This window comes from Kogia breviceps, chromosome 9 (assembly GCF_026419965.1).
Source record: "Kogia breviceps isolate mKogBre1 chromosome 9, mKogBre1 haplotype 1, whole genome shotgun sequence".
Lineage (NCBI taxonomy): Eukaryota > Metazoa > Chordata > Mammalia > Artiodactyla > Physeteridae > Kogia > Kogia breviceps.
In genome coordinates this window covers 94094853-94112789 of record NC_081318.1, presented here as the reverse complement: position 1 = coordinate 94112789, position 17937 = coordinate 94094853, and the positions used below count along the sequence as shown (strand labels likewise).

Here is a 17937-nt window from a genome sequence, read left to right as displayed (position 1 = left end):
GGTGGATGGACCTAGAGTCTGTCATACAGAGTGAAGTAAGTCAGAAAGAGAAAAGCAAATACCGTATGCCAACACATATATATGGAATCTAAAAAAATTTTTTAAATGGTTTTGATGAACCTAGGAGCAGGACTGGAATAAAGATGCAGACTTAGAGAATGGACTTGAGGACACGGGGAGGGGAGAGGGGTAAGCTGGGACAAAGTGAGAGAGTGGCATGGACGTATATACACTATCAAATGTAAAATAGATAGCTAGTGGGAAGCAGCCACATAGCACAGGGAGATCAGCTCAGTGCTTTGTGACCACCTAGAGGGGTGGGATAGGGAGGGTGGGAGGGAGATGCAAGAGGGAGGGGATATGGGGATATATGTATACATACAGCTGATTTTCTTTGTTATACAGCAGAAACTAACACAACATTTTAAATAATTATACTCCAATAAAGATGTTAAAAAAAAGAAAAATGTTGGTGGACCCTCGCACCTGGTCCCACTAAACTCTTCAAAGCTGAAGCTGGGGCTAGAGACCAGTAACACAGGCTATTCCATGAGGGATAGATGTCCACAGGAATATGAAAAGTCAGGGACCTCCACACCCTGAATACCACAGAATGGTGAGCATAATGCAAAACCCGTTAGAATCACAGAGGGAAAATTACAACCGTAATCCAGAATGTGATGTTAATATTTTGTTTGAGTCCTTGATGGATGAAGCAAACAAAAAATAAGTGAGGACCTAGAGAATGTATGAGAGGTAAATAACGAGGGTGGTTTAATCGATAAAGAAAAAAATTGTACCCTACAAATAAAAAATACAAATCCCTTTCATGTGTCCATTAGACATTTGCAAAAAATGATTATGAACTAGGCTCTGAGGCTGACTTAATAGATACCAATAAAGCATGACACCAAAAGCAAGGCCCATTAAGGTCACATATTCCAGCACTTGAAATTTTTAAACTTGTTTTTGTGGACAGAGGGCTGACCTCCCTGAAAACAAACATTACAAGAAATTGGGAGCAGGGGGCTATTTGCAATGTATATGACAGACTATCCCAAATATGTGAAGAACTTGTACAAATAAGTAAGGAAAACATAAATGCCAACTGTAAAAATGGACAAAGTACATGGAAAGGCAACCCAAAAAAACTACAATAGGCAATGAATAGTTAACATAAATAGCATGTTAACTTCTCTAGTAATCAAATAAATGTAGATTAAAAGACTGCATAGAGTAGCTGAAATGAAAAATATTGTGCATGTTCAGTGTTGATATGTGGTGAGAATCAGCAGCTCCATCTGTCGTTAATATTTTTGGTAAATGTAACTTTGTACAACCTTTTTGAAGGGCAACTTAGCAATAACTGCTAACTTTAAAATTTTGCTTTGATCAAGTAAGTCTGCTTCTAGGAATTTATCCTAAGAAAATAATTGGACAAGTACACAACGATATACAAGGATGCATATCATAGAAGCATTGTTTATAACAGTGAAAAATGGAAACAACCTCCAAAGATTTCCATAATTGGAGATTGGCTTTATTCATTAAAAATGACAGTGTCTTACCATATTTTTCGATCTGGAAAGACGGCAATGAAACAGTTTGTAGAAAGAAAAAAACAGGACTATTACAATTCTATAATTTTTTTAAGAGAAAGGAAAGTGAGTATGTGTGTGTATTTGTATGTGTGTAAACATAAGAAAGTCTGGAAGTACTTACACTAAAATGTTAGCAGTGGTCATCTCTAGGTAGAATTGTGAATTTTTAGTTTTAAAAAAATGCTTCTATAATGTCAGATTTTTTTTCCAATAAGTGTAAAACTTATATAATCCACTAAAATCATCGTTATTTCTATTTTGAGACATAATATTGTAGAAATAACAAATGAGTTTAAATGCCACCTTTAATTCCACAGTATCAGCAAGTTTTTCTGTCAACTCTAGTAAATACTTTTTGATGATTACAAGAACAAAACCCCCCAAAAAAGGATGATGGAGGGGCTTAAATTCATTCACATGTCCTTCTGCAAATTAATATAACTTCCGAATAGCATCAGACTAAAAACAGCTTTGTGTTGGTCTTCTGCTTCTCTGAAAATGAGTTCTGCACAGCTGTTCTATTCCATGGGATTCTTGAAAATGATAGAATACTGCTTAGACTTCTAAGAAATGTAAATATTGGTGTGTTGTCTTCTCTCGTGGCCCATGGGTAGTGACACTACAACCACATTGTTTACTTACCAAACTATTCTGAAAGAGATGGATCAAATGTCAAAAATGGCTCAGTTGCTAGGTGCTTTGGCTGTTTTACATGAATTTGCTTTTAAAGAACTTGGTGGCCTGAGAATTCTCCTGTTTAGTTTAATTAGATGTATCTGCCTTTCATATAAAAGAGCCTTTTTTCTGGAGATGGGAATGAGGCTCTAGGCAAATACAGAAAGAACAATTTCTGTAAGTGAAGGTAACCTCAAAACCTTGTTTGTGTTCATTACAGCATTTAAGTAACTGTGGTTTTGGAAAACTTGCCTTCTCTCCCACAGAAACACCTCACTCATGTGCTCATTTTATTTAACATTCTTTACATGCCTTTGATAGGCATGACATAGTGGAAAGGACATCAAAGTAGAAATCAGAAGACCTGGTTTCTAGCTTTTTAGTAACTGTGTGACCCTGGAGGCCAACAGCTCAACCTTTTGGTTTTCCTTCTCTGTAATACAATGTTGAGGATCCCTGATATCTCCCAAATGGTCTTCACTCAGAGGTCAAATGAAATAATCCAGCTGTTAGAACACCACGATGTCGTGCGCTAACACCAGGTGCTTCTTGAGGTGCACAAGGCTCTGAGTGCTGTGAGGGATGTAGAGATGAACAAGATGTGACCTCTCCCTGCAGAGAGGCTTCCAGCCTGGTCAGGAAAATAGATCCTCAGCAATACCGGAGATTAAGCAAGGAAGGGGGAGGTGAAGAACCTATACTCTGGACTAAGATACGACTAAGGAGGCTTGAGTTACATTATGGTGTCATCCACTTACCAGTGTCATAACAGAGACTCTGCTAGCCTTCTTAGGGGTGGAAATGAAAAGGCACAGGGAGGTAAGCTTGTCCTAATGGAAAGTGTTATCCCTGTTCTCTCATTAAATCTTGTAATTAGATGCAGGACTTTTAAAATTGTTCCTTTATTTTTGAGGCACTCTTGCAAATCAACATGAATAGAACTGAGCCTCCGATTCCCAAGGCATTCTGTCTCTGGAATTTCTCCCCAAAATGCTGATGTGGACTATTTTTTTCTGTATCTATGATTGCAGCAGAGAAGTTCAGTTTCAGTTTTGCCTTTATAAAAGTATCTTGACTTAGACAAGCAGCAAAGAGGAGCAGTTTTGTAAATTAAAGGATTGCAGTCTTTCAAGTTCTCTCCCCTAAAATTCCATCTGTGTATGAACATCAGAGTATTCAGGAGGAAAAAGTCAGACCTAATATCCCTTGGCTTTCAGCCAGTCTTGAATAAATCATAAACAATCAAGTGAACTTGTTCTATGAATGGTCAAGATTTTAAGGCACAAATACAACTACTGAGCCTGCACGTCTGGAGCCTGTGCTCCGCAACGAGAGGCCGTGACAGTGAGAGGCCCGCGCACTGCGATGAAGAGTGGCCCCCGCTCGCTGCAACTAGAGAAAGCCCTCGCGCAGAAACGAAGACTCAACACAGCCAAAAATAAATAAATTAATTAATTTTTTTAAAAAAATATTTTAAGGCACAGGCGTCTATGATCTTCTTAGGTGACTTTGCTTCAGATTAAGACATCAGGAGAGGAATCCTGCAATAGCATGAAGTATGGCAGGTGTATCAGAAATGCATTCAGCTCTAGGTTGTAACAAAAACAACCAGAAAAGACTGACCATGGCATAAGCAAAAGTGAAGAGGTTTATTTGTCATTTGTAACAAGCAGTCCTAGGACTGGCAATCCAGGGCTGGTAAGCAGCTTAACAAGGCCATCAGGGACCCATGTTCTCTTCAGCCTTCTACTCCACCATCTCAGCAAAGAGAGCTCCAGCTGAATATTTGTTCATAGGCTGACTGCTGCCCCGTTAGTGAGGAAGGAAAACAGTAGGAGCAACAGGCAAAAGGGCATGCCAGCCAACTCCATCTGTCTCTTTTTTAAAAGCTTATATTAAAGCTGAGCGAGTATACCCACCTAGCATCTTTCACTTACGTCTCATTGGTGAGACTTATGATGGACGTGGACACCCCCCAAACCAATCACTACAAGGTGACTGGGGAAGAGAGGGGCTGTGGATGGCAGCTGATCAGCCTACCCAACAATATCTGCCCACAACTACCAGTGGGACAAACATTCATGCTAAATAAGAATTTTATTGTCACTGTTTAACTGTCCTCATTTAGCCTCTTAACTTGTCCTTTTATATACTTTTTGTCTTGCTTCTTTCTTGTTGTCTTGGTACCTTTAAAAGCGTTATCATCAGGGTAGCTCACAGAGCACACACTTCTCAGGTTTGAATGCGTCCTCTCTGCAACCAAGTTCATGGTGAATTTGTTACTATGCAAACTTTGGGTGCAGGCACTATTTACAAACCGTATCACTTCTTTCTGAATCTGTGCAGAATTGCCAGGACACTAAACCATCTCAGAAGGGAGGAATTTAAAAGGAGCTGATTGTGAAAATAATCTTAAATTATTTTGGAAATGCTGGGGTGGAGAGACAATGTACATGACACAAGTGAGAAAGGTTTAGTGCCTCTGTGTGGCCTGTAGACCGTTCAGCCCATGTGCTTCCATGCACTCTGTGGTTTTTTACCAGATGCCCAGGGAATATGTGCCTTTAAAGTAAAACGTTAAATGAACCCTAGTTGGCTGCCTCTGTTTGCCTTTCTCATAAAGGGTAGTAGAAAGCATATAACCCTTGAAACAAAAAGCATCATTCATTTCTCACAGGGAGAAGTATTTGGGACTTTTTTGCCTGTTTAAAGACTCTGGAATTTATATAGATGAGTTTGTGCCTATATCGCTTACTATTATTTTTGCTCTATGTTGATTTATTTTGTAATATTGCTAAAAACCGCATCCTACAGCTTCATATTTTCTAGATCACATCGTGTATGCCCTAACACATAGCAGCAATCATGGTTTTATGTCTCTAACATCGGAGCATCATTGCATAGTAACAGAAAGTTAATGATTTTTAAATTAAGTATAAATGAAAATTATTGAAAACTACAGTGTTTTCTTCTCCATCTTAGAGTAATAGAAGGACAAAGAGATAGTGTATTGATTGAGAGGTTTTGGAGTCAGGCAAAGCTGATTTCTCATTGAGTCTCTACCATTTACTGTCCCCATTTCCTTATTTGTTAACTAGAGGTAATTGTTCCTACTTCATAGAGTTATTGTAAGGATGTATTGTAATATGGGTTTTGTGCTTAGCACTGTCTTAGGATATAGGCCTAACTCAGCAACTGGTGGGCATCTTCATAATAGCAACAAACACATTGTAGCACTGGATTTGTAAACCTAGCAGTACTAAATAAGACTTTTCCCTTCATTTATGAATAGTACACTAAAGCAGAGATGGGGGCTCTTACATTTTATTACTCTATTTGTTGTTCAAGTGTTTAAAACTTCGTTAAACAGTAATTAGTCATTGTGTGGAAAAAGCTTCTTAAATTTTATAACCTTGAGCCCAAACCCATGATGATCTTCCATATGGACAAAATTCCATCTTTAAACAACATCTTAAACTCTGCAAGAGAAGCAAATCAGAGTAGTAACTTCTTATATTGCTGATTCAGCAAAAGGGAATTAAGAAAAAATATTAAATGCCTCAAAGATTTCATGGAGTATTGCATTATCTCCTCTGTCTACGCCAGCTAAGCCCCCTTACCGTTGAACAGTGGTACTTGACCTGCTTCAGAATGGCAGTACCAAGTACTGTGGCAGACAAACCCCAGTGTGGTTGGCCCTGGGAATATTTACATTGACCCATATTAACTACAGTGAAACATGTCCATATTTTAATCTCCTCTGGTAGGTTATAAATTCCTTGAGCACTTTTCTCTGAAAAAGTAATTGTGCCTGCCTTCAAGCAGTTTATAATCACGTAGTACTCAATTGAGACGAGTAAAACATGGGAATTTTTGAGTTGAGGTACCACCATTAAAACTACATTATCATGTTTTCAGTATTTAATGGCTGAGCATTAAAGACTATTTGGAAAATAAGAAAAATGAGAAGTTTTAAATTGTCCCATTTCCTACCATCAAACACAGCCCCTGCAAACATTCTGGTGAATTTCCTTCATTCATCATTTTTGTGGATTTTTTTAAAACTTACTTTTTCACATGCACGTTAATTTGATTATATAACCTTCATAAATATTTGAAATATGGACAATCTGTCGTGACTATACCAATTTACTAAAGCATTCCATTTTCCCTATAGTTTGATATTTAAATGGTTGCCAATTACTACTGTGAGTAAACCTGCAATATTCATCATATTTTATAAAATTATTTTTGAATTTAGGACTGTTTTCTTAGATAGGTTCCAAGAAATGAGTCAAAGGGTTTATACTCATGAGCAGTATATGAGTGAGTACCCATTTTCAAATATATTTGACAACTGTAGGTATTAACTTAAAAGAAAATATTGCTTCCTTGATAGGCAGATTGTTTCAAATTGCCTTTTTTAAGATTTTTTTAAAAAAATAAATTTATTTATTTATTTCTGGCTGCATTGGGTCTTTGTTGTTGCACGCAGGCTTCCTCTAGTTGCAGCGAGCCGGGGCTACTCTTCGTCGTGGTGCATGGGCTTCTCATTGCAGCGGCTTCTCTTGTTGCGGAGCACGGGCTCTAGGCATGTGTGGGCTCAGTAGTTTTGGCTCCCGGGCTCTAGAGCGCAGGCTCAGTAGTTGTGGTGCACGGGCTTAGTTGCTCCACGGCAGGTGGGGTCTTCCCCAACCAGAGCTCGAACCATGTCTCCTACATTGGCAGGTGAATTCTTAACCACTGTGCCACCAGAGAAGCCCTCAAATTGCCTTTTTTAGATTAACTAAAATCCATTCTAGAGCTTGGCAAGGTTTAAATAAGTAAAAACTATTTTGATGTATGATATGAAACGAAGAGCTTAATTTTTCCCTAATATATTGCTGTTTTTAATTTTCTGATTTCCACCTCTGTCTTTCAGTTTTACAGGAGATTCTAAACTTGCCTCAAGTATGCGCTATGTGGAAACACAATCAATGCAGATAGGAGCATCTTACATGATTCAGTTCAGCTTGGTGATGGGCTGTGGCCAGAAATACACTCCACACATGGACAACCAGGTGAAACTAGAGTATTCAACCAACCATGGCCTCACCTGGCACCTCGTACAAGAGGTAAGTCTATTTTTTCTAAAGTTTGTGATAGGTAGCCTTCACATTTTAACACAGGAAGCAAAGAATTGCAATTCTAAAAGTTTAGGTTTGGTTGAAAAGGAACAATATTATTTTTAACAGAATTGACATCAAGTCAGCAGTGGATTACAAGGATGCCACATTCTGCATTATCAGATACTAAAGGGCAATTGAAAATTTTTAAAAATGAGAATAACTTCAGGACTAGATATACTGGGATGGTGTTTTCAACATTATTTTCTCTAGCTCTCTTTTTCTATAAATGTCTCTTTCTTTTTTCCCTATAGCATGTCTTCGTCTGTTCTTTTCTAAGTCTTCAGTACTAGATATACTGGGATGGTGTTTTCAGCATTATTTTCTCTAGCTCTCTTTTTCTATAAATGTCTCTTTCTTTTTTCCCTATAGCATGTCTTCGTCTGTTCTTTTCTAAGTCTTCAGTACTAGATATACTGGGATGGTGTTTTCAGCATTATTTTCTCTAGCTCTCTTTTTCTATAAATGTCTCTTTCTTCTTTCCCTATAGCATGTCTTCATCTGTTCTTTTCTAAGTTTCTTCACCTGCAGGTAGATCATATTAAGAATATGGTATCTCTTGTTTTAAAAAATAAAAAAGAAATACATAATTCCAGTTTCTTGGAATAAAATGTACTTCTTTATATATACATACTGGTGATCTGATATTGCAATAAATGCATAAATACGTAGTGAATAGGATAATTTTACCAAATGCCAATGTTATGCTAACAGGCCAAAAAATGAATCCTAATCCATTTTCTGTTTTTCCATGTGAGAATTGGAAGACATTTAATTCCACTGTGGGATCTCATTTAAATTATTTCCCAAATATTTTAGCTTCACAGAAGGACAAATTATAGATTGCATTCATGTTACAAATGGTTAAGATTGTAACATTAGATTTCTCCAAGGTCTTTTTCACTTGCGTTGAGAGAGTAAACATATTGCCCTGGAGGAAACAGAAGCTGAGTTGAATTTTTGCATGATTCTCTTTTAGGAATGTCTTCCAAGTATGCCAAGTTGTCAGGAATTTACATCAGCAAGTATTTACCATGCCAGTGAGTTCACACAGTGGAGAAGAGTCATAGTGCTTCTTCCGCAGAAAACTTGGTGAGAGGTGACATCTTCAGACATGGCTGTCACTTTAACTTTTCTATCTCTTTTAGCATGACGAATATGAAAAAGAATTAAGCACAAGGTGGCAAGACGCATTCTTTTTTTTCATCATCCAGAGGTCTTTCTTTTATACCTAGGATATTGGAAAAATAGAGCCAATGAAAGTTTGGCTTCCAAACTGTCCTGGCTTTTTCTCATCTCCCTTTTGCCTCAACTTTTCTGTTTATGGGAAAATTCAGCGAGCCAGTTCCTTTGGGTTTGACATGTAAAAGAGAAGGATACAGGAATCTAAAAACTCTTATGTCAAGACAGTTTGGATTGCAAGGCTGTTTTCTTAGTTCAAAGCCCTTCTTTTTCTTTTTAAAACTTAATATACACTCTTTTTCTCTATTCACATTCTTTCAGTAACAATGGAAATCATCCCCCAGGAAGCAGAAGCCTTCAGTAACTAGGGAGAAAGTTAAACATTTGATAATATGAAAGAGAAAAGCACATTTTCCCAAAATATTACATTGTTTCATGTTAGACTGATCACTCTGAGGCCTGTGTGAGGAATAAATTGTAGGATAAAGAGTGAAGACAGGGAGACCAGTGTCAGCGGGGAGGGGGGAGGTGCAGGCCTTAGATGTTTAGGTGGCTTGGAGTATGTTAGTAACAACACGGAAAGAGACATCTTTTGTGAAATGTATTTTTAATCAAATAGGGCTTGTTGATGGACCAGATGGGGGCTGAGGTAGAAATGGAAGAATCGAAAGGAGTTTCTAAAGTCTGGGCCTGGGAACATTGTTGGATGGTAATACCACTGACTGAGATGGGAGGGATTGGAGGAGTGGATTTAGGGCAGAGAATTCAGAGACATAGTGCTTCTTAGGTTTTGTAATGTGAAGTTTGAGTTACTTATCTACTCAAGCAGAAATGTCAGGAAGCCAATTGGACTTATGAATCTGGAGCTCAGAAAACAGGTTTGGGTTGAAAAGTTAAATACTATGAGTCCTATTTAAACCCTGGTATAGGACCAGTTTGCCCAGGAAAGAACCTTTGACTAGAAATTAGAAGGGCTGAGTTCTCAGTATATCTCTACTGATTGACTACATGCTTTAGCCATTCACAACCTCTTCAAACGTTACTCTTTATGTGTATGATGAAGAGGTTGAACTAGACAATCTTAAAAGGTCCCTGGCAGTTCTGGAATTCTAAGATCCTGTGATGTGTGGAGCAGAAAAAGCATAAAAGAGACAAAAATTATATTTTTCTGTGGTATCTGCCTTCCAAGACCCCTTTTGTAAAGAAAATTACTAAATCAACTCTTCTCAGACTATTTTATGTAAGTTAGGCTGTACAAAAAAACAATTGGTTAGATAACTACCTAGAATTATTATTATACCTCCTTTAGTTGAAGATTGAATTACTACATTACAGAAGACTGCCTCCTTGATTATTTTTAAGGATTCATCATTATGTCAGTGGGAACAAAATGCTTGAAATTTCATTTCCACAGATTTTTTTATATCCAACTGTGAGCCATTTCTTGGATACTCTATTAATGCTTTGTATAACAAGTTGCTACTTTTTCTAACATCCTACTTTTTTATATCTACTGCTGGGAATATAATCAAGATTTTTATTTAATTTCAATGGTATTCCAAGCATATCTATCAAGATTATAAAAAGCGACACATCAAACAATTGAAATACTGGTCATACCTGGTGCAAAGCTACTGAGCTTCCTTTATTTAATTTGCCCCCGTTATTTTGCCATTAAGTATATTACCCTCATTATTTAAAAAACACTGATTTTTATTTATTGACATGTGGGGTACAATTTCAAAGTTATGATGACAAGATAATACTGATAGTGTATTTTAGAGATGTTCTTTTGTTCCCAGAAATGTTTTAAATTATTATTCTTAATTAATATAGTTTAGGCAATATCCAGAAATTATCGTCCTTTATCGAAAAGGCCTTTGCAGGTTATTTTACACTGAGATTGTATGTAGCATTATTATTTTCTTAGCTTAAAAGATAGTACCACTGGGTTGAAAGTTTTAGTATAGTAAGAAAAGATCCGGTTCATGTCAATGTTTATTTAGCACTTGAGAGGAAATATATTGATCCTTAAACTCTTTAGTTTTAACACAGAACCTGTCATGTTGTAGGGGTGCTCATTAAATGTTGGGAAATTAAATAAATTTCAATTCAGTGTGCCTTGATGAACTAAAGAGATGTTTTATTACAAACCATCTCTTTTTACAAACTGAAAAAAAAATCTACTATATCATTCCTCTGACAATTTGCCTTTAAGTACATTTAGGTAAATAATTGAATTCTGCTTTTCCAAATTTCCTTCAAAACCCTGGGTAAAGAAAGTAAAAATATTTCTTAAAAACAAACCACCCAATAGGATATTTATTTTAACATTTCTACTGACTAATACATAAGCTAAACATTATTGCTATAGTATTTCAAAAAAATAGTGTTCAACTGGTTATTATCATTGTTTTTAGATCTGTAATGCTTTAAATCTCTGCTATAAAGGTAAAGTACATTTATTCTCTTTGGCATTCTTGATAACTTTATTATATGCATTTCAAGCTTTTGCAAATTGCATGTTTTTCCCAAGCATTGGGGCAGGGAAGTACAGTTTAGTGTGAAGCAATATTCCTTTTGATGAATCTTTCTTCTGCTGTTCTGATTGTCAAGCGTATGCAACTGTAAATTGAACATAGACAAGCAAATGTGGTCTGCACTGTCAAAGATCTGTTAACTTTAGAAGATAATGCTAGATAGGACAACTTAGAGTGGAATATTGAATATGTATACACCTGCTCAAAGAAATTATTTTGTATACGAACTGAACATTTGTTACCCAGTGAAAATTAATTTTGTTTTTGTGAGAGACATTTACATAGAACAGGGCCTAATGAGACCCAAACAGCTGTCAGTTGCTGACTTCATGAACTAATCAACACCTAATGACTGAATGAGTTTCAGAATATTTGGGTAAATGTAATTACAGTCACTCTGAAGGTAGAAAATACAATTTAGCCAGCCTTCATTTACCTAGATTCCTCAGTTACCTAACTATCGAGAGTTGACTCAATGGTATTTTATTTCAGTCTAGAAGTTTATAAGAGGAAAAAAATCAAATAAAAGACTGTCAAGTTTTGTTGCCTTTGAGAATCCATAGTTTGAATTTTAAATATAGGTCAACTTCATTTCATGATCCACACAGCAGTAGTGCTATTTCCAGACTCAATCCAAAGTACACAAGATTTTCCTCCTAAGAATATTTAGTTTTGAGAGAGAGACAGAGGCAGGGAGAAAGAGGAAGGGAGAGAGAGAAAGAGAAAATTGGCAAATTAAATATTTGTATTGAGGGTGATATTTAGCAGTGATGCAGCTGCAAATCAGTGAGATCACACCTTGTGTTCTCACATGTGACCAGCTGGAGATTGCTCACACAACTAATTTTTTTTTTCTCACTAAAAACGAAGCCAGTATTCAACCTCTTTGGCTTTCTCTTCTGTTAATTAATATCAGCACATGAAACTGTGGATTGTCACTTTAAATGGAATAATTCACTTTTTAAGCTTTTTATCTTAAGGAAATATCTTTTCAAGAGTTCATAGGTACATGTAAGGATTAATTTACTTATAAAAAGAATTTGGAGAGTGTTTACATGTGACTGTTTAGAAGCATAAATAAACTGAGAAATCTAGGTCAGGTTCTGAAACCCTCCAACCCCATTTTAATGTTTGAAACATCAAAACTTCAAAATAATGTGTGCCATGGGTTTCATGTAAGCATGTGACTCTAAAGAAAATAAACTATCACCTCGGTCAACAAACCACCAGAGCAATCATTAAATTTTTGAGCTGGAAGGGATCTTAGAAATCAGATTGTCCAATCTATTTATTTGAGGGGTTAGGAACTAGAAGCCCCTGAAGGCTTAAATTTCCCACTAAAGATCACACAGCTGATAAATTGCAGAGCCAGGGTCCTGGGGGACGGGTCGCCTGACTCCTAGCACTTTCTTCACACTGTTACCTACAGAAGTCAGAAACAGACTGCCCTTTCCTGGCCTTGTCCATCTACTCATCGGCTCATTTTTTAGCAGACTATTTTTGTACTCTTACTTTATTCTGTTCCTGTGCAAACTACTGAGACAAAAACATATCCCTGTCCCCAAAGGAGTTCACAGTCTAGATACCTGTGACCCCAGACTTGACTCAGATTGTAATCAATCTTAAAATAAATATAGTCATCTCTCCTTTAAATGACAGTGGTTCATGCATCTTAATTTATTTGTTTTCTGTGGGGCTCTAAGATAATGTACCTACCTTTATAGTAGACTTTTCTATAAAACATTTCTTAATGGGACTGTGAAAATTGTGATGGCTGTTAGATTACAAATATAAACTATTACCATAGAAGAGGTGCATCTGTCTCATTGTATGTACCATGAAGAGCACTGATATCCTGCTAACCTGTGTCTACTGGATGCATCTCAGTGAATCATGGAATCATCCTACTAGGAATAAAAATGCAACCTATCAGCCACAGATAGTTAGTAAAATAAACAGTAAAGGCTTAGTCTGGATTTTAACAGCCTGTTATGTACTTAGGGAGTATTCAATATGTGGGTTATTGATGCAGTAGACTTTAATGGATCATTCAGAGCCATTAAGATCAAGTGTATCTGTAGATAGTGTACTTGGGGAGGGTTTAATTAATGGAACTGAGTGTGCACGTTAATTCTGCAAATTCTTTTTGTTTTCTTTTTCTTTTTTTTTGTACTTTGACCAGAAAGAACTAATCATGGATCCCTGAAAGTTCCTAGAGGTGAAAAGTATATGTGATTTTAAAAGAATTTTTTTATGGTAGTCAGTGAATGAAAACCTTCTTGGCATTGCTCTCAAAACATCCTCTTCTTTAGACTTTATATGTAGTTTAGATGAATCAGGGTCCCAAGTGTTTCTCTATGTGTAATGGACTGTTTAAGTTTTTATCTCCACTTAACATCAGCTCATCGATGAAACCCAAGCAAGTTAATGTTTCAGAAATAAGAAGCAGGATTTAGCACCCAGATGTTCTTACTTGTAAAACAGTACATTGTAGCCCATCCCCTCAACCCCAAAACAATACCTCCAAACAAAACTTTTGTTTTATATTGAGAGCTAACTGGAAGTCTTCAATAACTACTGATACGTTTATTTTAAGAAACTGCATTACTCTAAGTTAAACACTGCGCATTTTCATCTGTGAAAGAGACAGTTTCTTATAAACTTTTAATTTTAAAAAATATCGTCTTACTTCCTTTCTTTTCCGAGCATCAAATCCCTGTGCAATAAAAACAAAAATCTGATATTGTGTTTTTCTTTAAAATACAAATTAATTAACTAAATTTAGTCTCAAATAAATTAAGATTGAGGTATATACAAAATAGGCTTTCCTTCACGGTGGATGATTAGCAGCTAAATTCAAGTTCCAGAGAGTTCGTTCTCTGAAGGATTTTGAGCTCCGACATTCTTTGTCTATACGATCCCATGTCAGTTAAAATACTGTTTTTGTTACTGTGCCTTGTTTCTAGGTCCAGCGCCACCCGCTTCCGCTGGAGTCAGAGCTATTACACAGCCCAAGATGAGTGGGCGTTAGACAGCATTTACATTGGGCAGCAGTGCCCAAACATGTGCAGTGGGCACGGCTCCTGCGACCATGGCGTGTGCAGGTACGTGCGTCAGGAGGCCTGGTTGACTCTGCTTTTCCGGATATGTGTTTATAGCCATACCACAGCAGCTGTCATCAGTTATAGGGATCACCTGATAAATAATGAGATCGCCAAAGGAAAACGATCCTCCTTTCTGTCTTTATTTTAGATGTAAAAGATATTGTTGCATTTCAATAAGTATAAAGCCATAGATTGTAAGCCTTAAAATGTAACCTCCTGGGTTTAAATTTCAGAGTTTATCAATTAGCCCCAAAGTCCTCTTTGTTAGTTAACAGAGCCTTGCTATTGCTTCCCCCTTCCTTCCCCTGATAGTCTTAAAGCCCTAGTCAAACAGCTGCTACACGCTTTCCTACAGCACTTCGCCAGAAGCTCAAGGTTGTGTACAGTGGGAGATGGTGATTATCGCTAATGAGGATGAGATAGGAACACACTTGAATACTTAAAGACTCTAAAAGAGACATAATCTAATCAGAAAGAGGAACTATAAAACAAGGCCACAATTAAATGTTGGGTGAGCAGACAAACATTTATATGTGACCTTTTAAGCCTACGGGAAGATCTCACAATCCTTCCCCTCCCGCATCACACGTGTGTGCACACACGCCTATAATCCTTCTTTTTTTTTTTTTGCGGTATGCGGGCCTCTCACTGCTGTGGCCTCTCCCGTTGCGGAGCACAGGCTCCGGACGCACAGGCTCAGCGGCCATGGCTCACGGGCTTAGCCGCTCCGCGGCATGTGGGATCCTCCCGGACCAGGGCACGAACCCGTGTCTCCTGCATCGGCAGGCGGACTCTCAACCACTGCGCCACCAGGGAAGCCCTATAATCCTTCTTCATTACTACTTGATGCCTCATCTCTACTGTTACAGCACTATTTGTTTTAAGAATGGATTCTATCCCTTTTTTCCCCCTTGTGAAAAACTGAAGGTTGCTACCACCATATTCAAAGATTACACTGTAGAGAAAAGTCTAGTACAGATGCTAATACCCGAACAAAAGTGAGATATAGGAAATGTTGCAGGTCAGGTGGCATTCACACAGGAGTCCATCACTTGTTCACTCGGCCCTCCTCTCTCATAGGTGTGACCAGGGATACCAAGGCACTGAGTGCCACCCAGAAGCTGCCCTTCCTTCCACGATCATGTCGGACTTTGAGAACCCAAATGCTTGGGAGTCTGACTGGCAAGAAGTTATTGGGGGAGAAATTGTAAAACCAGAAGAAGGGTGTGGAGTCATCTCTTCTGGATCATCTCTGTATTTCAGCAAGGTAGGACTAAGAGCCGAGAGTAAGTGATCAGGACAGTGGCTATTTCAATATGTGACTGATGTTGGAGCCGTCTGAACTCAGAAGGTACAAATACGACGCAGTTTTATTTTTCCCTACATTCCCTGCTTTTGACTGGACTTTGTCAAATTTATATGCCTTAACTCCGTTTGGGAAACTCATCGTTTTATGCTTGTCTTTTCTTACTACAAATACAGATAGGCCGGGTTAAAATTCCTGCCCTTCTTGGACCTGATTTAAAGCTCATTGCTTTCCTTTCCTCCAGTGCCAGTTAGGCTTGTGTCTTGGGGGGCTTTGAGTGGGGCAGGGTCTTGGCCCCTTTTCATACCAGGCTTTGGAGGGTGTGTGAGCACGCGGGCCTGGGGGTGAGGACATGAGCAGTGGTGGAGGTAGTGGAGCTTAGAAGTTAACAGCAGCAACTCTGGAGCCAGACTCCCTGTTTCAGTCTGATTCTGCCACTTCCTAGCTGTGTGACTTGGAACAAATACCTTAACCTCTCTGTGACTTGGCTTCCTCATTTGTAAAAGAGTATCTACCTCATTAGGATTATTATGCAGGTTAAATGAGTTAGTACTTGTAAATCATGTAGAACAGTACCTATCATGTAGAAAACATTTCTAGAAATGTTTATTAAATTTGTCAATCCATTAATCCCAAGAATATAATTGGAGGAAGGAAGAATAAAGGTGAGGGTAGGGGTGTGCAAAGCCATTCCTAGGGTACTGACCAGCTCTACATCAAGAGCAGACATCTTGGGTCCTAGTTCAGCTCAGTTTGGTGGCTGCTGGTAGCATCGGCTAATGTGGGACCATCCTAGTCAACTTGGGCTACTATAACAAAATACCATAGAGTGGGTGGCTTCAACAGCAAACGTTCTTTTCTCACAGTTCTGAAAGCTGGAAAGTCCAAGATCAAGGCACTAGCAGATCCAATGTCTAGTGAGGGCCTGCTTCCACTTTTGAAGGACGGCCATCTTTGCATTGTATCCTCACATGGTGGAGAAGAGAGAGAGCAGAGAGGGAGAAAGCAGGCCTTCTCCTGTCTCTTCTTATAAGGGCACTAGTCCCATCATGAGGACTCCACCTTCATAATTTAATTACCTGCCAAAGGCCCCACCACCTAATACCATCCCTTTAAGGGTTAGCCTGTCAACATATGAATTTGGGGGCACCCCATAGCAGGGACTCTGAGTAGAAGGGTTTTTTTTGCAGGGTTCCGCTTTCCCAGTGGAAGCAGACAGATCAGTACATACCAACTAGGGATTGGGGTGCCAGCCAGAATACCTAAGTCTGATTCTCTTGGAACACTCCTAACCCATGTTGCTTGGTGAGGGATGCGGCTGAGAGAACCACCTTCCTCTCCTCCCTTGCTACAGTCCAGACAAGACATTCTTTTCTTCCTGCCTCCTCCAATTCATCTCTTCACATAGTTTTTGAAAGGACCGCAGAGGAGAGCAGGTCCAGCTCTCCAACCTGAGCAATGTGTTCAACCCTAATTATCGGCAGCTCTCTTTAGAATGTGGGGTGACCAGCACCACTTCTTTCCAGCAGGGACTATAGCCACCAGTTCTAGGACAACTGAAAATGTCCCATTCCACGTCACATAGCAAGTACACAAAGGTGGGTGATATACCATAGGGCTGATGTGTTGCAGAACCTGTTTGGGCAGAAATCCAAAACAAGTTAATGTATGCAAATGCAAAAATAGGTACAGCTTTTGTTTTGAGGCAGGTGCAGAACAAAGAATCAGATAGAAAATGTAAACAAGAAAATGTAAATAACAAAGTAAACAAGATGGAAAATGACAGAAAATCAGGGATGGATTCCATTTAATGGTATTTCTTATCCATTGACATCTAAGATCCCCATGTCATTATTCTTAGAGATAATAGTCAATAAGTGACCAATATTCATTGCAGAGATCTGGGTACACTGTATAATCATGCAGAAATGAAAAGATTGTGTCTCCCATAACCATCAATTTTAAAACAAGATTATGAATCCTTAACCAATATTTACCCAAACACCTCAGTAAACATGTGTGCATACACACAGATATTTTAAACATATAAAGGTTACATATCAATATTTCTAACACTTAATTCAAGATTATGTCTGGAGTCACACTACCTGGCTTTATACCTGGGCTCCAAAACTAATTAATTGGTTCACCTTGCAGAATTATAACATCGTTCTGTGTCACAGTTTTCTCAACTGTAAAGTAGGATGTTGGGAGTGAGTTAATGCAGGTAAAGAATAAAGGATAGTGTTGGGCCTGTAGAAATAGCCTTATAAGTGTTAGCTATCATAATTACATTTTATGAAAATAAATTTCAAACTGGTATCATTGAATATTTCCATATGTACACCCTGCCACTAACAAAAT

At 38.1% G+C, this 17937-nt stretch overlaps 1 protein-coding gene across 4 annotated transcripts in view; it reads left to right on the top strand.

Moving 5' to 3' along the window:
- RELN (reelin) overlaps window positions 1–17937 on the top strand; it is a 539216-nt gene that overhangs the window by 406293 nt on the left and 114986 nt on the right. For all 4 annotated transcript variants that reach the window (XM_067042797.1, XM_059074483.2, XM_067042796.1 and 1 more), the window contains 4 exons: window positions 7198–7390; window positions 8421–8533; window positions 14130–14267; window positions 15348–15534. In XM_067042797.1, coding sequence (XP_066898898.1) covers window positions 7198–7390; window positions 8421–8533; window positions 14130–14267; window positions 15348–15534 — 631 coding nt within the window. The remainder of the gene's footprint in view (window positions 1–7197; window positions 7391–8420; window positions 8534–14129; window positions 14268–15347; window positions 15535–17937) is intronic.